The sequence below is a fragment of the Myiozetetes cayanensis genome, unplaced genomic scaffold (assembly GCF_022539395.1).
Source record: "Myiozetetes cayanensis isolate MyiCay16 unplaced genomic scaffold, myiCay2020 scf1, whole genome shotgun sequence".
Taxonomy (NCBI): domain Eukaryota; kingdom Metazoa; phylum Chordata; class Aves; order Passeriformes; family Tyrannidae; genus Myiozetetes; species Myiozetetes cayanensis.
The window spans coordinates 32,000,658-32,023,615 of NW_026086604.1; the positions used below are offsets into that span (position 1 = coordinate 32,000,658).

The window sequence follows — 22,958 nt, forward strand, 5'->3', positions numbered from 1 at the left end:
TTTATTAGTTTTGGGTTTTTTGCTTAGTAACAATGTGTGTAGTTAGAACTCTCAATGACTTTGCCCTTGAGAGTCCATCTAACATACATCTGTTTTAAGCACAAAACTGTAATTCTGCATGTTGGGAGGGGTGATACAAGTACAATCTTTCACGATAGAGCTCTCAAAAAGCATGTTGCTCTTCCAATTTTAATAAGAAAAAATGTAATAAAATTTTTTCTGCTTCCCAACTCCTTACACTGCTGCTCCAGGATAAATGGATGATACTAGCGTGTGTACCCAGCATCAACAGGAAGCATCTACTGAGGGGATCTACCTGTTCATACAAATACAGGATGGGAATAGAGGCCAAACTCCATCTGGTCTCTCCCATAACACCCAGAACCATGTCTTGCCCTCTGGGACCAGGGCTGAGTCAAGCCATAGGCTGAGGAGGATGTTGAGTTTCCCAGGGCAGATGCTCTAAATGCATTTCAGAGGCAGAGGATGGGTAAGCTGTACTGAGCACCGTACTGAACAGGATGATTTCAGTATACAATTTCAAAAAGTGGTACAGCATTCCAAATCTGCTGAGGAACCAACCACATCCCTGACTGACAGAGGACATCAAAGTGAAGTCCAATTCACCTCAGCTGTTAAAGTTACTATGACCTAGGCCACTTGTGGAGCTGAGTTCTGGCATTTGTTTAACTTGAATATAGGTATGTGTGACTTTATTGTTAACTTGCAACCTTCTGGAACAAAGGAGCTTGAATTCTTGATTCTTAAATTGAAAGTTTGTGATTTTATACTGTTAAACAAAATGTATTTTTATGAGAGCATCTCAGTAGTTTAGAAGAAAGTGTGGATTATGTATCTTGTACATACGTGCGCAGTGGGTTATTCATTTGCTCTGATAACAATATGAAGGTATATAGAAATGTTATAGATGATGTTTAAGTACATTTTCTGCAAATCAGTTTTAATTCAGTTCTCGGCATTTGAAAGAATGGCCTGAAGTTTCAACATACTTCCTAGTAATAAGTGGCTGAGTAGAAAGTTAAAATAGACCATATTGTGGTGCCTCAAGTATGTGAAAATTGAAAACATGAGTTCAATTTGTGATTGGGCACCAGAGAAGATACATGGAGTTGGACTTTCTGAAGTGCAGCAAAAATTTCAGTAGGTAGTATCTACTCTGGGACTGAAGGAACATTATTGTGATGGCCAGGTTAGAGATATGAAACGTGGCATGCAACATAAACATCTCTTGCTGAGGCTCCAGTGCGAACTTGGGTTGCAAATCACATTGCACCTGAGAGTGCAAGACATCTAAGTTGATCCTAGTGACCAGGAGGACCAACACCTCTCTAACTGTGTGCAGTCATTGAAACTCAGGTTGATAAGTGGTGGAGCTCAAATTCAAATATGATAGGTTTAATATCTCTGTGTATGGGTCCTGTATACACCTGATGTGGAAACATGCTGTTCTCTCTGGCTTGCCCTCCATTTTTTACTTTTTACTGATACAGAATGCAGTTTCCTGAGATTTTTATTAATGGAACATGTTTTATCTGAAGTGAACAGACTGGTGTTTGACAGGCTGTTAGCTGGAGTGAAATTCTAATGTAGGCCTGCCCACACCACAGAGATGTGTAAATGCCTTTGTTTATGTGATCCGTCATATTTTTCTCATTGCTAAGATAGGCATCTTGAAAATCACACCAAACTGTATAAGCTTATTGGTATTGTAAGTAAATATGTACATTTGTGTCAGTTATATTTATGAGATTAGAAAATGTTCCTGGATGTTTTTCCACGGTGCCTTACGCTTGTGAGAAGAGTTGTTTCATTCTTCCGCTCTCTTAAGTCTGGTTTTCCCCTTGCCTTTTAGTGATTTCTGGTGAAGAAAGGTGATGTGGGTATTTAAGTGGATAAATACCACTTTTGAAATTGAGATTGGCAGAGAGGATTCAGTGGTAGTTAACATGCTTAACTCACTGTTCCAGAAGTACCATCAACTGAAAATGAAAGCTGTTTAAATACAAAGTTTTCTATAATATTATCCTTTTCTGTGTTGTTAGATTTGCTTCATTTATCTGTTGTGCTGTTCACAAAGTTTTATTTTAAATCACAGTAGATTTGAAATACTAGGCTTTGAAATCAGTCTCATAAATTGTTAATAATTGTGAACGATAAGAAAAAATATAGATTAAATAAACATCTTATGTGGGAATTTGGATTCCTTTTCTAGTGAGAATACTTTCAGGCTTCATATTTTTTGCAACCATAGTTTAATACTTATAAAGTACATCATAGAAGGCCAAATAGAATAAGTGGTTGGGGTTTTGTTGGTTTGGTTTGGTTTTTTTAAACTTAGTTACCCACCCAATGCAAACAAAAGGATGTAAGAATGACTAACATATATACAAATATATGTATTCCAGCATTGTATATTAGTTTTTATCTGGTGTTTAAGGAAAGCTTTTCTTTGGTCCTTGACTATTAAGAATCACAAACAGTTGTTGATAACTAGGAAGATAGAATCCCAGATGTGAAACTGCAATACAGAGTCATGAAGTTTTGGTGAAAACAGATTCTCTCCTCTTTAAAAGCAGAAATTAAGCAAATCTGTTGTATATTATGGGGAGGGGTGGGGTATAGGGGGGAAGGTACTTTCTTCTTCTGATGTTTTTTTGTTGTTGTTTTATTAAAGCCTGGTTTTGCTATTCCTGGGCATATTAGAGGTGCTGACGTAACCTAATCCGTAAGCAGCTGAGTGAGTGGCTCTGTTAAGAGCCTTAGCCTATGGGAATACAGAAGGTAGGAGCCATCAGCTCTGGGGTCAGTCTGGAGGGGTTTTGGCAGTCTCAAGCTGGACTGGGGGCTTCTCAAAGCTGTGGGTTTCTGTAGCTGAGAAGAACCTATTTCTCCTTCAAGATGTAGATAGATTTTACAGAAAAGTCATATTAAATACCAGTCTGTAACACTGAACATTAATGTTAGCCATTTATTTGACTGTTACAGCATGTGTTAAAGAGCTGCTACCGCCCATTTGCAGCCTAATGTGTTTATTAGACAATCTTCCCAGTGGCATCTTGAAGTGTCTGTCAGGTAAAAAATTCATGAGCATTATTGGCTTTCAGGTTGCAAATGGAATATGTCATCTTCTTACTGTCTAATACACCACTCTAAAGCCATTACACATGAGTAAGGGAAAAGACTGAGGAAGGAGCCTTCAGCTTAAATGTCTGTTTATAGTCTGTTATGGCATTTTGTAGACTGAGCAAAAGTGTGAGTAGTAGGTGTTGGAGCCAGTTTTCAGTTCTTTGATACATGGGCTCAATGGCATTTGCAAGTAAATTATGTTCCTTTTCTTAGTTCTAGTTTGTGGAGTTGAAGAATAAAATAAAGTTTAGTAAATATTACTATAAAATTTTTTTTTAATGTTACCTGTAATAGGCTCTTTCAAATAAAGTTGTATTGTCTAAGTAAGAAGTGTTATTTTCAGATAAAAGAGGCTACAGGTGCATGTCAGATTTTAGTACAAGTCTTTTAAAGGTGACTAGAGTTTTTCATCTTGCTGCTACCACTGTCTTTGTAGAAACTCTGTTTTCTCTTTTTACTTTATACCACTGTGTAGGGTGGTAAAGATTTTGGGCAGTTTCCTCTGTGGTGAAAGTGGTAGTGCTGTTTCAAGAAAAAAGCATACCCTTAAATAAATTAGTTTATGTTTTTAGTATCAGATTACCATCACCAACCAAGATTTGGCTGACTGGCATTGTTTTGTTTGGAGAATATCCCAATTCCAGGTGTTTGGTGATGGACAGGTACAGTAAGTTGCTTGTAGAACATCTGGCTTATGTACACCAGGGATTCAGGAGGATGGTTTAATTTATCATTAACTTTCTTTTCTGTCAAACTTTTTAGCAGTGGATCTCTTGCCTTAATTTAATTTTACCAGGTAATGTAGTCTTTTTTCCCCCGTGCTCCTTTTATTTCTTGTGATTTTCACCTCTTATTTCTTTATTAATTTCCAAACCTTTATTCATGTCTCTCTGGATTTGTCAAAATACTTGTGCAAGAGCAAGTTTGCTGTGAAATGGCTGAGCTTTTCCAAGCACAGTGTGGTGTGGGGCAGGCGGGCTCAGCTCACTGATTGGGATTCTGACAGGTGCTACAACGAAATGTGCTAGGAGTTAAAGCAAGCCTTCCTCTGATCTATTATCTTATTCCGCCTCTGACAGCAATTTCCTTTGGAGGCCTGGGAAAGTGACTGGCCAGTATCACCTTCTTTAAAAGAGTTGAAGATTGCAGTATGTACCAATATTAAATATTTTCTGATTCTGAAATGGAGCCAGTGACAAAAAGAGTTCATAAGCAGGAAAAAATGTGAAGAATTAGAATTTGTATGTGACTTCCAACTTTCTTCTGGCTTCTATCAGAATTAATGCTATGTGGAGAACATTTGTAATTCTGAAACCGAGACAAGAAAGCTTTCTAGTCATGACAACTTCACAGGAAAGAAGGGGGAACTATAATGGCTGTATGTTTGAGTAAACAATTAACCACAGAAGTATGAGCTGTTTTTTAAATGAGAGAGAGAAAACTTTTGCCAAACTTTTCACTGACTTGTAGTATTTTTGGTCAGTAAACGATATTTTTTCTGTTTGTTACTCAGTAAAACACTGACTTTAATGAACTGCTTCTATATGTATCAGTTGTATATATACTGCTTGGATGTGTTGATGGGATGGAAGAGTGGTAGTATAGTACTGCTACCTGATTGTCCACTGTATGGTACTTTACCTTTTGTTTGCTACTTTTCAGGTTGAAATAGCAGCTTTGAAGGTGTAATCCTCATTTATTCTTTAACTGCATTTGTTAGGCTTATAATAAATCTGACAGTTTAAAAGGCCTTGTTTGGAAGATGGCCTGCTCTGATAAGAGATAAAATGCACATTATCTTCTTCTACATTGACTCTGGATGATTAGCTCAATTCAGTGATGCTGAGGATCAGTGTTGGAAGGCTTACTCTGCATGCCATGTTCCTTCATGGCGTTTGAGGAGTAGAAGAGATGTTACAAATTCACACAGTTTGTGTGTGATATTTGTGCTAAATATTTTCTTATCTCCCACTTCAGGGTCCTCTGTTTTTCTTTCCCCTTTGAAAGATGAATGTTTGCTGTTGCTTTATAATTAGGTTAAGTTGCTCTGTGTACTCCAACTTTGAGCGGTTGCTGGCGGAGGATGTAAAGGAGGATGTGCCGTCACAAGGGCAGAGACTGTTGTTTTATTGCTGATAACACACACATAAAAGAAAAAAAGAATTTAAGTGTATTTCAGCCTCTGTTGTTTCAGTCTCCCAACATCTGGTAAAAAGTGGTTAGGTGTCAATAAATGTAATTCCTAACGTATACTACCTTAGAGTTTTTAAATTTAAATTTTCAGTTGTTTCAATTTACATTTAACAGTTGGAATAATAAGGCAGTGATTTTGTCTACAAGTGTTTTGAATGCTTAGGCCTACGCTAGCGAAATGGAGAAAGAAGGAAAATACACCTCTGGTCCTAAATGTAAAGAGAAAGAAAGTATTAAGTTACCTGAGATGTCCTGTTGGAATGGGTCATCTGTTGGAGACTAAAATAAGTTTTTTAGGTATTTTTAGTAATAATAATTCTGCTTCTCTAATTATCTCCTTCCTTGTAGGAAAATGCTGCAGTGAGTGTATTTATCTTTCCATTACTCTGTTGCTTATTCATGCCCAGTGGAACTGAAGCTTGAGTAGCATCTGAGTCAGCATTAGAAGTTCAGCTCTTAATTTTTGTTGCAGTTTTATTAGTTTGTTTGGGTTTTGGTTTGGTTTTGGGGATTTTTTTTTTGAGGGGTTTGTTTTTTGTGGTTAAGACAAATAGAAAAAACCGTAATATATACTGAGAAGAAAAATCTCCTACTATCACTGAAGACAAATACTAATTCTACAGTGAGGCATTATGTTTGCATTTTGGAGTGCAGTACAACTCTCAAGGAACTTACACAATGGAAAAGGGAGTGCCTGATCTTCCATGACATTTCATTCTGCAAGATGCATTCAAATTCAACTTTGTAAAACATTTTCTTTAAAAATAGTTCAGTATCTGACATATATGATGCCATTTTTTTCCATTATCAAATATGGGGTTTTTCTCTCTCTCTCCTCAAAACCACTGATTACCGCTGGTTTTGTTTTTATTCATTCCCAGTTTGGTTAATCCTCTTTTTTGTACCATGCTAAACAACATTTGTGCCATGCTGATGCACATTTTTTGATTTTTGTATCAGGAGACATATGATAGAGCTGATATTACATTTCCATTTCTTCTAGAGCATTAAATGGATTGAAATGTTCCGTTTCTTTATCTTTCGTCTTTCTGAAAATTCCTGCAGAGATGTATAAAAAGATCAGAGGAGCAGAATGAATATTGCTTTCTAATCTAAGGTATTTCCCTTAAGGGGAAGTTTACTGGAGTAAAACTTCGAGTCTCTGACTTGTCATTCTACTTGCAGTGGCTTTAGTTTTGATTTGTAATGTTTCTTGGAAAAATTCAGACTTCAAATGTGGGAGTTTTATTTTTTGGTCTGAGAAATTTTCTGAGTGTTTCAGGAACTTAAGAATATTTAGAACAACTTTTAAAATTCATAAATTATCTTTTTTAAATATTGATATGAATATTTGTGCATTACGAAACTGTAATAACCAATAAATTTTGATATAGATAAATTAGTGGGTACGGAGGGAGTTAGGATAGAACCTAAAAAGCATTATATGCAGTGTAGCTGCTCCTGACCCACAGATGTTTATTTCTGTGTCTAAAATTCATCAGTCAGTTCAATCAAAATCCATAAGGTTTTCCCTTTGTTGCTTGGAAGTTTCCTAGGGGCCTGTTCCTTGGTACTGTATGTGCCCAGAAGTACTTTCTTCTGAAAAATATGGGTTTAGTTCCTTGCTTGTGCCACATTAAATTTGTAGAGGTACCTAAACCTTCTAGAGATCTTCATCTCTATGAAGGTCTTGAATGTAAATTAGCATAGCTCTTGAATGTAAATTAGCTCATGGAAAAAAATCAAAACAGCTGCTTTCTTTTTTAAAAGACATGAGGAAGCTGGGAGAGTGCTCGCCTCTTTGACTCGACTTGTTAGAGTCATTGATGAGAGAAGCTACACTCCTCAGCCTGAGGGGCTCAAACCTCAATCCCTGTGTTATTATACAGTGTTTGAACTACTTACTTGTGAGTTTAGTGGTATGAACTACACACCTAAAGATTCCTGCACTGCAGGAGTTAATCAACCTTGCCCTCTTTGCTTCATAAACATCCAGTTTTGGCAGGCAGACAGCCTGCCACACAGGAGGCTGTCCCATGTGGTGATAAATACAGGCTTGAAAGCCCTCTGTGAAGAGCGAACTGTATCTCCATCACCCAGTTTCTGGCTGCTATAATTGGTAGATAGTATTGTTGAAGTGTCTATCCACAGCTTCTACAAGTTGATTTCTCCTCCTTTCTCCGAACTTGGGAGTGGATTCCAGTTTCTGAATCCCAAGAGAATAGCAGAACTTTAACTATCCCAGTCAGCCCCTGAATTCCTAGGGAGAGAGTTTGGGGGCACATCCTTTTGATTTTAATACCTTGTACTAGATACAGAGAAGTGAGTCATTGTAGCCTCTGAGATTTTGTAGATTGCTTTAGTATCATCTGTATAGCTCTCCACTTTCCAAGACACCTAACTCTGGATTTTGCATTCTGCTCTGGAGCACAGGCACCAACAGCATAGGAACTGCACAACCTATACAGGTCTTCGAACATGATTTTTAATGAAGACTTAAGGGAGAACAGAGAGCAAACATGTTAGTAGGTGGTAGATTTCCAGAAATAAATTATGATGAGTGAAAGAGAAATGGGTAACTCATTCTAAGAACAATCTGATAATGCTGCTGAGACAAAGACATAATAGCCTTTAAGTGCAAACAAAATATAACGAATGCATAAATTATTTGTTTACAACCACTTACTATGTTTAATAAGGAGAGAAGAAGGTGCTAGTTTGATAATTATGATACCACTTTGGTTCCCTTCAGTACAAAAAGGATGAAGTTTAGAGTTTATGGTGGGAGATGAGTTTTAGGGTGTCCTCCAAAGGCTGATAACGTAGGCCTAGTGGAATTCCTACAGGATAGCATTTAGTGTGAATGCAAGAAGAATCGAGCTATGCATTGGTAGAGCTACTGCTTAAACTTTGGTTTCCACAAAAATACAGTTTCCCTCTGTAAGTCTGACAGAGTATGTGGGAAAGCTGTCAGTAACTGTTACTATATGCTTTCTTGGGGAGGAAGGGGAATTGGAGGGGGATGTCCACTCTAAATGTTCATACTACTTAGAGAGGAAGAGGGGTGAGATGACGTCAATTGAGCGTTTGACAGGCTTTCATTAATTGTTGTGCTTGATTTTTTCAAGAAAAATAGTTAGCTGATCTACATTTCTCAGGTATTACTTGGAAAGCATAAGAAATTAAGGGATTCCACAGCCTAATTGTTCTTCTGAACTTTAGATCACCCTCTGAGCTTGGCTCGGAGATCAGATCTGGGAATATACAGCTTTCATCATGCTCATGATTTTTTCTCGCCCTGGTCAGTGAAAAATTTTCTCATTGGAACAGAGCCTCAGGGACAGTTCCAGCTCTCCTTGGACAGAGACGTGGAACTGCTGTCTCCTCACAGCTTCTCTTTAATTATTGTCACAGTTTCCTTCAATAACATCTTGCTTCTTCCTTGAAGCTCTGCTTGTGATACTTATGAAATTGTGTATTTTCAAGAAAGTGCTTAGCTCCTAATAGATGAATGTGTATTTCTACTCCTGTACTTGTATAAATTAGGATGTGAATGTCTTCTGGGGCTAGAAATCTTTGAAAATACGTAGTTCTTAAGGAACAGCCAGTGTCACAGACCACACTGGAGACTGTGGTAGATATTTCGCGCTCTGCAGTATGGTTGGTGTTGGTGTGGCATTGTCATGGTACATCTTCCCTTTTAGAGCTCAGCTCTGCTCCACCACAGAACCAGGGCCTTCTCACAGTGGGTTCTTCTCAAAATAATGGCAGTATGTATGTACATGTAGGTATATGTATGTTTGTATTGACTAGGTAGAGAAAAAGATAATCTGGATACTTTTTAAATAGAATCTTATACCATCCATGTCAAAGACCATCTGGAAGCTATATGTTTTAGGCATCATACAGTCTGTTTTGTGGAACTTGACCATTATCTAGAAAAAGGAAAATTACTCCACTTTCTTCTCCAACTGGTTAAAAAAGTATTTGCAGCACAGATAAATGATTTTCAATTTTTATTTTTAATTTAGGAAAAAGTTAGCTGGTGATCATTCCTGAATCTGAGATGACTCCAAATCTTCATTTGCTTGCTCAGGTTTCAAAGAGAAGCCTTTCTCAGCATCCCTGAAGAATTACTTGGACCTTAATGTCTGGGCTGTTTCTGCCAGTCTCTGAAATATTTTCACTCAGTCGGTTCATTGGGAAAACTAAGATTTCCATCATGACCATCTGATTACCAACATACAGACTGGATGTTAGATTTTAAAAAATGTCAAAAAGAAAAAAGGAAGAGGACTGTGTCTTTAATCCCCAGCATTTCCCTCATTAAGTTCAGTGCACAGCTGACCAGGCCAGCAGAGGGAAGGGACCTGGTAGGACAGAAATGAAGGTCATGAAGCAGGTGGTGAACTCCCTTGTTTTGATACCTGATTTGCACTTTATGCCAGTGTGAAGTAGTCATAGAATTACAGGCTCCAGCTCATAGTTTAGCATGGTATGAATCACCTCCTGGGTACACTCACCTCCTTCATGGCCCTCATGTTTATTTTTCTGCTAATCCTGAACCATACAGGAGCTCTCAGAAATGTCTGGCAACATTTCTCTGCCATCATCCTTTCAAAACTGGCAGCAACTAGGCATATGGTGATCTGGGACCGCCCTGTCTTGCTTTTTGATTGTTTGCATCATCTTCCTTGTCCTTTGAAATGGTGTTTTCTGCCTCCAGAATATTGGTACTTACTGAGTAGCGTGTAACCTGAGGTAGGCGAGTTTCATGTGCTTCTATGGTGCATAGGACAACAGACAGCCAGGAGCAGGGCAGGACTTCCACAGGCTGTTTATTGCACAAATTATTGTTTTAATACATGATAGCTTGACAAGTTATTCTCCTTATGAGGTAGATTATGTGTACAAAATATTTATCAGTTCCTCAGTGGTTTCTAGTGTTGACAGATGTTTTGTTTCTCCAGTTTTGTACATGTACTTCTGCAAGCATTATCTTCTGGTTTTTAACTAAAGCTGCTTGTGATGCTTTTTTATGTAGCTGGGACACATGTTTTATTTCATGTATTTCAGTTCTGTTGTGTTTCTTGTTGGCTTTTCCTTTGTCTTTCCTCATTCAACCTTGCAAATTTGCCATGAAAATTCAGCAATCCAGGCACAAAACGTACTTATCTGTTCTTGCACAACTGGTAACAATCAAAGAGATGATAACACTTTGCTTGCCCACCACAAATTTTCTTCCAAAGGACTTTTATGTAGCATTTTCTGGAGTCATAAACACAGTGTTTTTGTTGGTACCTTTCAAACAAACTCTGTTTGTTAAAATGATAGATTTGCCAAGTAAAATCTGAGCTGATCATGGAATGAGAATCTTGGAAATACGAACAAAGAGCTCAAGACTTTTTCCACTGTAACCCATTCTTGCTCTTTCTTCCTTTTAGTTGCTGATATGTGTTCAAGATGAGTGGGATGGGAGAAAATTCCTCTGACCCATCCAGACCAGAGTCAAGAAAGCGCAAGGATCCCGATCAGCTTGGACCCAGGTTAGACCATTTATTTCTGAACATGTTGAACAAAAAAGAGTTCAAAAATTTTAGGTTTGCATATATTTTTCAGTTAGAAAATGATGAACAACATTCTTGCAAAGAGAAGTCAGTGCCAAACTGCTTCTGGGATGGGGACTATTCTCTCATTATTATTTGTTTGTTTATTTTGAATCTAGTGTCATGCCAAAATGCAGCATTTTGGTGACCATTTAGGAGATATGTAAAAATCTTTTTTTTTTACTAATCAGTTCAAGGAGTCTTCAGTCACTCATATTGGCAATCTGAGATTTACTTTTTTTTACTACCTCTCTTGTACATTATAATCAGGGCCTTGAAAATATTCAGTTTTACAGAAGTTATATTGCTAACACACATAAATTTTAAAGGATAACCACTCGTTCATCATCTTTTCTTATGACTTATAAATTTACAAGGAGGTAGGTAGTATGGATTTGCTTGGTTTAACTTTTTAAGCTGTTTTATTTTTTCATGCGCTGTCACTATATGATACTCCTTGGATTCTCAGTACCATGGGGGGAATACTTGTAAGTTTTCAAATCCCACCTTACACCTCCCAATTAATCGTGTGTTTTGAATTTCAAATCCCAAGTCTCCTTTGAAACAAAAACATGACTGCTGGGAAAAAATAAGTAACATCTTTTCTAGTACTCCTTTCCTTGCTCCAGAGGAAACCTTTTCTGCTTGAGAAAAACTTGTAAGTTATATTTTTGTAGCGAGAGAGGGCAGTTCTGTCTCTGATTTTGTTAAACTACGGTCAAACCTTTTGAAATCATCTTTGAGCTGGCCAGAAGGCAGGCAAACTGACATTAAAGACAAGATTTTCATAAACTCCTCTTTCAGCCCTAAAAGAAGCACTGAGAAACGCAATCGTGAGCAAGAGAATAAATATATAGAAGAACTTGCAGAGCTGATTTTTGCAAATTTTAATGATATTGACAACTTTAACGTTAAACCTGACAAATGTGCAATCTTGAAAGAAACTGTGAAGCAAATTCGTCAGATAAAAGAACAAGGTAAGAAGACTAATTAATTGACTTTGAATATTTTGCGTTGATTATGATTTTATTTTTGGCAAACCTGATAGTCTCTTCAGCTTTTCTTTAGCAAATTCTCATGTTGTTTATTAATCAGTAATGAAAAATGCTGTACTGTCATGTGAACGGAGTCTGTTAAGTGTCACATTCGGTATTTTAAAAATAACCTTCACTGAAAATTGCCTAGAAAGAGAGAAAATCGATCAGTCTGATATGTGTATCTAATGGAATTCAAATAAGTTGTGCTTTCACGAAAGTTAAACTCGCAGATGGCTTTCGGAAAAAAAAAAGACTACTTACATACTCGTGCATGGATGATGAATCCATGCAGAAGAGAAATAATCCAGGAGAGTGGGGTATGTAAATATTCTGCATACCTCTTTTTGCTTTCTTTTGTTGGTATGAATAGATATTGTGGACTAAATTATCTGCGTCCTTTAAATGATGACATCATATCCTCGACTACAATAGATTTGAAACTATTCTAATCTCTAGATAGGGTCCTGTTATAAATGTAAACCAGAGAACGTGACAGTTTTCTTCCTGTTCTTTGTCTAGAAGATTAGTTTTGTATTTCTTTTCTTTTGATAAATTTCCTATTCAAAGAGAAAACCCAAATCTTCCAGAAACTTTAAATTTTTGGAAGTGGCTTTTGTGGCACAGGTCTGTCTGGGCAGGCATGAATAGCACTGCAGGTGTTTGGGGCAGATTCAAATTCTTAAAGCAGGTGTGCATCATTTTTCTTTTAATGTAGAAGATTTCTATCTCTTTGTAAACTGTGTTTAGAGTGATTCCTTTGGTTTTCAGACACATTATACATCTTTCACTTTTTCAGTATTCTGTGATTTCTGTGGGAAAATAATGCCTGAAGTTATAAAAGTGGAGATTACATGTTGCATACATATTCGTTTTTAAAACAAGTATATAAGTAGATCTCCAGTTTTAGACATTAGTCTGTTCAAAGCTAAGTGTCAGTCAGCTACCTCCAGAGTGGCTCTAACTGATTAATCTTAGAGTGTTCCTATTTCTCAGCTTGTTCTCTTCTTATTCCTATTAGGTTGCTATGATTTTTGAAGTGGATGTTCTATTGATGTTGCCATGCCACATATTAGAAGTATACTTCTTAACCTGGCACAATGTCCGTCATCGTTTTGCACCTTGCTGACTTTTGAGATACTCTTTTCACCTTGTTTTCTTCATCGTTTTCTCAGATTTATTTTTAAATTATTGTTTTGCTGTCACCAAGAGACACGTACTTCTTATCTTTACCTGAGAAAGGGATAAGGACAAAAAAACCTTGTGTTTTCTTGGGTAGTGGGTGCAGAAATTAAAATCTGCTAGTCCACTTGGTCATTCTGTCAGCAGTTCTCGAAAATCTAGGCTGAAAATCTGGCTCTAGGTAATCATAACTTTGTCAAATCCAGGGTTTTGTTGTTCAGTTCAATATCATGAAAATGGTTTTGATATTGTTATAAAATATTCACTCATCAGACCAGATTACATGTAAGTTGTTGAAGTCATCATGGGCCAGAATTGTACCGAAGCTGAATGTGCACTTTAAGCTCATAAAGTCTTATTGCAAAAACAACTGAATATACGATTGTAAACACAGACTAAATGCTATGAATTTATTTCAACAAGTAGAAGTAGTTTGCCATCCTTGAGCAATAAAGACACTAAATTACTCTTCATGATGTTGATTTGTTGCACAAGGTTCTGCAGTTGAGAATAATTAGATGTTCTAGTAACTGTTTGGGTGTTTGCATAAAGGTCATAGCTGATACAGGTTGACTTTAAGCCTCTTTAAGGGGCATTACAAAATACTGAGACCTTCAAGGTGGTGATTAATAGCATCTCAGGGTCTAGATGCAAAGATGAGAATACTTAAAATTAGGTTTGATACCTATTCCTACATAAAGCTAATTCTGTTGTAAGAGCGAATTTTAAAGGCTTTTCCTTTTAAGAAAAATAAAAATGACATTCTCTGAAATGCAATACAGTTTTGGAACAGGAATTTCATCAACATTTACATATAGTAAATGCCCAAACTGCATGAATGGTACAGTACACCTATACTTTTGTTGTGCACCACAAAAAACCTGACATAGGCAAGGCAAACAGGTTGAAGACCTAGTGACACTATTGCTATTGTTCTCTCAGGCTTTTATAGGTAGTTTATCACCTCACATTAGGAATCCTGTACTTATATATATTCATGATTAAATTATTAACTTTTAGGTTGTTCCAAATCTTTTCCACTGCTAAGACCCATTAGAACACCTTTACAATGGTCAAACACTTGTATTATGTATTTCTAAAACAAAAGTCTTCAAAATAATACTACACTTGCACAGAAGTGCCATGAAATTCAGGTTAAAAATAATATTTTCTTACAGATAAGATGTTTTGTTGCTTTTTAGTGTTATGCAGAATACCTGTAGGAGAAAACTAAATGAATGTTCTGAAACTGGAGTGATTCTACACTAACATGGGCAAATTAAGATGGCTCAGTTTTTGCACAGTGGGTCTCCTCAGCATTTCTTCTGAGGCAGATTAGATTAAAACAGTGAAACCTTAGTTTACAGTTTTATTATTTAGAAGGCTTAGTAAAGAGTTTCGTTTTTTTAAAATAAATGCTAAAAATTCTTCATTAATTTTCTTTTTCATCTATAAATATAATTGCACATGAAAGTCTTAAGTACTTACGAAAGCACAGTCTGTTATAAATACCTTGTAAAGCCACTGAAAGCAACAAGTTTTGTGCCTGCTACTGAGATTTGACAATGAGACTATTCTATGTTCTAGGAAGGAAAACAAGGAAGGGTAAAATGCAGATTAATATTTGTTTCCCATGCCAAACTTGCTGGGCTGGTAGCTGAATAAAGGAATAGATTTTTTGCTTTAATAATACTCTATAATTTAGTATAATGTTATCCTAATCTATTTTATATGCAAATATATATTTGCAATACTTTATCTGTTATCTTTACATCATTTCTCACAGTATATACTTCAAAGATTTCTAAATTGTGGTATGTTAGAGATTCAGTTTATTACAATTTGAAAGCAAGCTATAAATATATGCGTACAGCTGAATTCATTAAAAGAATTAAGGATATTTGGTAGATGTAACCTTTGCATGCAGTTTTAATCTTGGGTTTGAAATGTTTACAGTACTTGGGAAAATGACGATGGGTTCCTTTACAAAATTTTCTACTGAGGACTTTAATCATATTGTCTTACACTGATTGGATAGAGATTTGTGAATGTCCAGAGGAGATGAAAAATTATGATTTTAGTATGAAGATGAAACAGAAGTTATATTCATGTAAATCCTAAGTGGATATTTCCAGTGGGGATTTGAGACTTGTGTTTCAAGGGCTTTGGAAAACATTCAGTTTTTTATTTAAAGTATAAAAGTTATATGAAATGGTGATTTTATGGTTGTGTTACATAGTCGTGGAAGTGTAAACTCTCCTATTATTTTCAGTCTGTGTTAAGTTACTTTGAAGGAGTAATAGTCATATATGTTGCAGGTGTGTTCATAGTGTACACAGATGTGTACAAGCACAGAAGTTCTGATCTGCACGTGCTTAATTTAAAAAGCTTGCTTTAGGCAAGTCTGAAGACCACTGGGAATAAATATTCCTTTATATGCCAGACACCCAAGGAACTATAAACATTTGATTGTAATTAGAAGAAGTATGTTTAGTAAAATAGTATCTGATTGATTTTAGAATCCTGCTTTATTTTAAGAAGAAACTTCAGCACTTAAGACATTATTTTCAGTTGTATAACTACTGCTAAAATTATTTTCTCATATCTGAAGACAACAAAATCCTGACAGCAAATAAAAGACATCTGAATTTTCTTCTTTCTTAGTTGACAATCAGTTGAACTGTTTCACATCAGTCTCATTTGATTTTATTCCAACAGTAGTCCTTTTCCTTGTCACCTACCTGACTGCCCTCATTACGTTAGTGGGTTTTTTCTCGTTATTTTTTGATTGCTTTGTCTCTATTTTGCTGTTTTCTTTTGTTTTCTTTTTTTTTCCCTTTAGAGTATAGAGCAGGTTATAAAAATTAAACTATTGCCCTATTTTAAAGTATTTTAAAGCTTCTTTTGTCTGTCGTGCTAGCCTCAGTCTCAGCAGGTAAATAGCTCACATTTTAAAGCAGAGACTATTTTTTGCATTCCACTGTTTGAACATCTCCTGATTTGGGCTTTGAGACTTCCTTTTCTTCATTATCTAGTTGTGCTTTTACTCTGTTCTTTGAATATCAGCAATGCAGTAGGTACAGAAGATAGTGAAGATCACCTTAAGCTTCTTCAGCAGTTTCTCTAGCTAAGCAGTCTCCTCTGACCCCTTCAGTTGGAGTGCTGAAGAATGTGTCCTGACATCAAGTACAAGGCAGGTTTTGGGGTTTTTTTTCTCAAGTCCCCTGAGTACCTTTTATTAAACTCTAGGTTTCCATCTCATATTTCTCTCCTTCTACTCTCCACGCCTGTATTCTGTAGCCTTTTTTTGAGATGGCATCCACCTGTCTCATTTAGATTCACATATGGTGGGATATAACCTACTGTGTTAAAGGATCCTCAAATGTGATTTTATCTCACTTCCGTTTTTCTCCAGAGTCCAGTTTTCATGTGTCACCAGTTTCTGAAGAGGTTTTGTGTTGTGTAGATCAGCTTTTCAGTAGTTCAGGGAAGGGATATCAGGGTGGTGAATATCAGTCTAGCTATTAGTGTACGCTTCTGAGTTGACAGATCTAGTTTTCAGAATAGCCTTAAAAGACAGACCTTGGACAAAATGAATCACTATATGAAAGCTAAATGATGTTGAGAGAAGTACTTGATGAAGAGAGACATTCAAGAGCTGTGGAACCTGTATGAACTTTTACAGAAGGCTTGTTGTTAATCATATTTGTCTTCTTTTTCTGGTTTCGCATTTGATAGCTTAAACAGTTTTGGCTTCCCTGTAGCAGTACTATGTAATCACAGGGTCGCTCCAGCAGATAGTCTATTGTTGCCTCCAGCGCCAGTATGCAGGTAAAAGTGCTTGCTAAATGAAAACAGCCTGGCCTTAAAGCTGTAATGAAGTATTGCTTTGGCTGCTGCTACTTTGAATTTGTCAGATGTGAATTTAGATCTATATTTCACAAGGTATTTAAGCAACTGCCTAACTTTAAGCAGATGAGTAATCCCTGTTAAGTCAGTGGAACTACTTACAGGTTTAAAATTATGTGCATAAATATCTTACCAAATCAGGATATTAAGACAAGAGAGCATATGCAGATTTGGGGTTTGTTTGTTGGTTTTTGTTTTGCAAATATTTTACTGGGTCAATGTTACTGTAATTATATTTTTATATTAATCCTGTTTGAGATGGACTATTTAAATTTTATGCCAATTTTTAATTTATTTTTTTCCAAGGAATTCTGCATTGCTATCATTATTTGTATATTCTGTACTTTCAACCTGATAGGATTTTAAGACTGAATTAAGTGTCAGAGTAATTTGTGCTGTGAAGTCAAGGAATTTATGCAGAGTATTTTAAAAAAGAAATCTATTACTGAACTTGCTTTGCTGTCTCCCCTACCTAGAGCTGAGAGTGATGCACTGAAAGTGTCTTTGATCTTCCTCTGTACTTGGTAAAGCTTTTTGGCTAAATATCCAGTTTATGTTGACTTTACTATTTGCATGCCTCCAGAGAACTACTGATTCACTGAAGAATTTAAACTGGTTTTAGGTAGTGCAGACCATCAGTTTCTTTCCTGGCTCTGATGAAAAGTGGTTGTTAGCCAGCAGACCCATCAAGTGGGAAACCTTGTGGGGTTTACTTATTTTACTGGAGTTGCATGCAAAGTAGTTGACTTAGGCCTCATCTACACATAAGGCATTTTAACTATTCTAATAGTTTCCCGTGGAAGCAGTGTTATAATTTAATTAATATTACTTATGAAAGAAGTAGCTGAAGGCATCTTTACGACTTAAAGCTGTGTCTACACTGGGCTCAAACTATTAAGATAAAGGGATTTTTCAACCTAGAGTGGAGAAGGCTCTGGGGAGACCTTATTGCAGCCTTTCAATATATAAAGGAGACTTAGAAGAAAGATAAAGAGGGACTTTTTGCTGAGACCTGTGGTGCCAGGACAAGGGTTTTAAGCTGAGAGAGAGTAGATTTAGATTGGACGTAAGGATTTTTTACAATGAAGAGGTGTTCAAGACCAGGTTGAATAGGGCTTTGAGCAACCTGGTCTAGTGAAAGATGTCCCTGCCCATGGCGGGAGGAGTGGACTAAGTGATCTTTAAATCTGCCTTTTCAACCCAAACTAGTCTGTGATTCTGTGATTCTCTTGCTTCAAGAAAACAGACAAAAATAATCATCAAACTGGCAATCGGAATTGTGAAACCAGCGTAAAATCTAAATACTTGAACTTTGTCGATGGTGGATGACTTCTGTTCTAGAGAGAATTTCCTTGAAGTTTTAGACCAGAAATGTCAGCTTTGACTCCAAGTTATGGCTCAAAGTTGAAGAGGAACTAAATGTTATTCTTAACTGTTAAGATAGCGGCCTTTTTCAAGTAGAAATAGTCACTGTTGGCAGGTGGTATAGGATAACTTTCGTGTTTACTTTGCATCCTACTTGTATTTTGCTTGTCTTTGATCTTTATTTTGTTTTCTTTCATAACTTCTAAATGTCCAAGAGAAAAAAAAGAATTCAAACTAGCAGAGCATGGTTGTTTACCTTGTATTCTATAGCTGCAAAGATGATTGTGGTGTAAGTGGTTGTGATCTGTGATACCAATGCTGGGGAATGCTATAAAGGATTGAGCTGCTTCTCCTATATTTAGTCTGATTTGGGGCATATGTGTCAAGTGTTCCTTCTTTTTCTTTCCAGGAATATTTTCATTAAAGTTTTGGGTTAGTTACTTTAATATTTAATGATCATATAATGGTCTATGTACTCCTGAGAGCATAAAAAAATGTCTTGCATAAGAGAAATGGAGACATCTCCTCCTGAAAATTGGCATTTTGGAAGCTACCTCCTTTTAGATAAATGTATTGTTCTCAGACTTCATTTAAGTTGTCATTGAACACTTTAAACCTCAAAATTTTACAGGTTTGTTTGGAGTTTTTTTGCATTTAATCATGTAATCTCTTATTAACTGTAAACATCATAAATTCATTTAGAATTTTAATTAGAGGGAAAAATAAAATACAGAAATGCAGACTGACAGCCAGCCCTTCACAATATGAACTAAGCTTTTGAGTCTAGTGTTTCTCACCAGCTGCTCTGTCTTTAGAGGTGTCTGATCAGTAACAAATACTGAGTTTTGGTGCTAAAAAACAAATACTGAGCTTAGGTGTTAGGGAAGGATTAGAACCTTCTCCTTCGAGTCTTGATTATTGTGTTTGTGATCTCTTGCAACTAGAACTTTTGCATCTAAAAGGTACTGGCTGTAGAACACCAGATCTTGCTGTGTGCTTTAGGTTAGTGAATGCAACGTACTAATCTCAGTGGCATGTAAAGCAAGTAAAATTTATTCATTGAGAGTAGTGATGATACTTCAGTCAGAAAAAGATCACCTATTATAAGGAATCTAGCTTTTGTTACCCAGCTTTTATCTTTTCTTTTTAAAGACTGCAGCCTGAAAAGCAATAATATAATATTTACTCACAATAGGATGCAATGCCTTTCACACCACGTTTGAATCCTGACAACCCGTGGATTCACAGCACATGGAAGAGGTATTGATGAAAGGCTCCCCTGTGTTCAAACTAAAACCAAGATAATTGTATCTATTCTAAGTCATGCATTTTGTTATTGCTGTAGAAAATTTTGTGTATGGACAGTTAGTTAGAAATAGGGGGCCTTGAATGTGAAATCACCAAAAATATGAAAAATAATTGCTACTTCAGCTATCTGGGTTTTTTCATGAAAACCCACAGTGGGCAACTGGGAAAAAACCACAGACTGAAGATTGAAGGATGATGTGGCAAATGATCAGTTGCTTTCTCTGTCATGAACATTGCTGAGCTCTTAGTGAACATCCTCAGACAAATAGTTAGAGATCCAAGACATATATGCTTTCTGTTTCTTTTCGTTGTTGTAGTGTGTTGGCACATCTCTATGTGTTTTACAAGACAAGGGGTACTCCGGTGTGTGCACTACACATTTAAACACACACATACTTTCTTTCCCTTCTTTAGCTCAATACAAGATCAGAGCAAATGTCAGAAGGTGAAGACAGAGAAGTACAGAAGTTTAGGTTCTGCTAAAGTAGATAATTCCATAATTCCATAAATGATAAATCCACAAAATAGATACTCCATAACTGGAGATGCTCCAGGTATTGCCGTGTTGTCTGAAATAGTATGCATATTTGGTTGAAGTAGCAGTGTGATACCTCCCTTCACTGAGGCCCTCGTTAGAGCAGAAGGGCATGTACCCTGCACCTTGCTTTGCTTACTGGCACAAAATGAAATGGAGCTATACAGTTTGCCTGCCACAGAGGACACACAGAAACAGGATACAGACTAACAGTTTGTGACCAAAGCCAACTCATACATAAGGTGCAAATTGTTAGTGGAAAGTTAACTGAAATTTGGAGCAACTTAATGAAGAGGTTGGTAGGTTCTGTCAGCCCTCCCAAAGAGATTTGAATGGTCCTGAAAACATTTGGTGGAGGTTCTTGTCATGATACAGGAGTTGGTGAAACTAGACAGGTAGAATGGTCCCTTGTCATCTTACAATGTGTGAGCATGACAAGAACTAGCATTATACTGGTACTTTTTCTCCTGAGGCGCTCTTTCCTAGAAAGATTTGGAACAACCTGCAATTCCCATGATTCTTCTGGGGAAGATGTTCCCAGAGACAAGTTATTTTACATCAGATTAGGTCTGGGCCTATGTTCCACACTGAAAAGGAAGTGTGTTTAAATATAACGTTTCATTCACTTGGAAAGTTTAAAAAAAAAAAAAAAACAAAACACAACAAAAAAAAAACACAGAAGAGGAAGAGAGATCAAGATATCAAGGTTGTAATTTCTAAATATGGATTGGAATACTCAGAGGAGCCCCCATTTAGATTTTTCCAGGTTTGTTTGTTTTGGTGTTTAGTGGAAAAATACAAAGGTGTTTTGTGCCAGTAACAGAAAATTCTTCCTTGTCTTGGAGGATATTTAGATATATAAATATTTAGATGTTTGGGGTTGTTGTGGGTTGGTTTTTTTTTTCCTTCAGTTATTTCTTTGTATCCGCCTTGACTTTTCTGAATGCAATGCTCCCTGTCACTAACTGTCAAAAGTGTTTTTTAATGTCAAATGGATTTTCTGTGTATTTCCATATTTCTTCCCTTTTTTTTTGAAGGGCTTTATTTTTAAGCCTTTGCCTTTTTCTCTTCAATAACTGGCCTTTGATTTGTTTTTCTCTTCTTTCCCAGTTATGCCGTCTCTTGCCTTCGGTGTGGCTTTAGCCATACTTTTAGGACCAGTAACACCATACCTGTAACAGTTTTATTCCATTCACTATTGTCTCTCTGATACTGTTTTTACCCTTAGTTGCTGCAGTAAGAAATTACAAATAGTTTAGGGGATGTGACAGAATTTACTAATGAATCCTTGAGTGTAACGCTGCTGAATATCAAGGATTATTGTGATTACTATTGAGCTTGAAAGTTGAGCCACCATCTGTTTAGCTGCTACAGGTGCTGATTTTAAGTGAACATTGCAATACAAATTTGTCAAGCAACTGTACTTAATGTTCAAAATATAATTATGTGTTTGCAATTGGCAATCTAAAATGTGAAGATGCCCAGTAAGCTTTTTTCCCTTTTCTGTATCAGCGATACAGACAGAGAAGCCAGTCTGTAAAACCTTTATCATACAAGACTACTTTTCCTTTCCCTGAGCTATTTGGTAGTCATGGGCATTGCCATTCGTTCTTTCTTTGAAGCTCCAACAAGGAGCATATATCCTGTATTTCAACAGCTTAAATCCTTTCCAAAGGAGGGGGCATGGTTTCTTCTGTTGTTTTTGGGTTTGGGCTCGTTAGTTGGTTGGTTTATTTAATAAAGACTTTGGCTAGGTCTACCAATGGCTTAGAATTTAGAAACAGCTCAAGACCCAATATCCTGAAATGTTTATGCTGAGGTGGACCTGTAATACTGTGGAAATAACAACTGTTACTTAAAAAGTCTCACCTGTTGGTTCTCTAATGGGTGAAGTGAGGAGCAGGAGCACCCATGTTCTTTTTGCAAGCAAAGAAGTAAATTGCAGAGTGCAGGAAATGGTTTTGGATTATCACTTCTGACCTGATGCACGGGCCTGGCTGCAGACCTGCATTTATCAGCCTTTGAGCCGAGCAGGAACATGGCTGGGGCCAGACCATCATCTTCAGCATTTCCTGGTTAAAGCCACATTTGTTCAGCTTACTCAGTGTGACAAGTGCCAAACGGGGGCCCTTCACTCCCAACCTGTGCCATGTCAGTTTGGGGCTGGGGAAGAGCAGCAAGACTGCAGAGCTGGCTGTGGCAGCACCCACCGGCACAATATGGAGTGTCCTTCCCATTGAGATGCTGATTGCCCGTGGTTAAGGGAATCGTTAAGACAGCTCAGAAGTTTATTCTAAGAAGAAAACTGATAAATCTCAGTGAGAAAATAGAGAAAACAATTAGTGTTTAATCATTTTTCTGTTAATGGATGATACAGACTTATTTAAGACTGGATGCTGATCCCTGCTTCATGAATCTGAATTAGTGAAACAGAAACGGTAACACATAATTAATTAACTTTTAAGTATGGTTTGGTCTGTTGAAGGGAGCCCATTTGTACCTATCAGTTCTGTTAGCAGGCATTTTAAAATGTCTGCTAATTAATGTGTGACAGAACAAATTAATGCAATTGAGGTTAAAAGAGACTTTGTCTGGATGTAAATCTTAGCAATGAGATAAGCAAAGATTTCCTAGGGTAATGAAAAAAGATCTTTTAATTTTAGAGAATATTTTAAACAA

General features: G+C 36.7%; 1 protein-coding gene across 5 annotated transcripts in view; it reads left to right on the forward strand.

Annotated features, from left to right (window-relative positions):
* Positions 1–22,958, forward strand: part of NCOA2 (nuclear receptor coactivator 2) — a 189,355-nt gene that overhangs the window by 100,165 nt on the left and 66,232 nt on the right. For all 5 annotated transcript variants that reach the window (XM_050318852.1, XM_050318880.1, XM_050318861.1 and 2 more), the window contains 2 exons: positions 10,785–10,886; positions 11,751–11,923. In XM_050318852.1, the coding sequence (XP_050174809.1) occupies positions 10,804–10,886; positions 11,751–11,923 (256 nt within the window). In that variant the 5' untranslated portion in view covers positions 10,785–10,803. The remainder of the gene's footprint in view (positions 1–10,784; positions 10,887–11,750; positions 11,924–22,958) is intronic.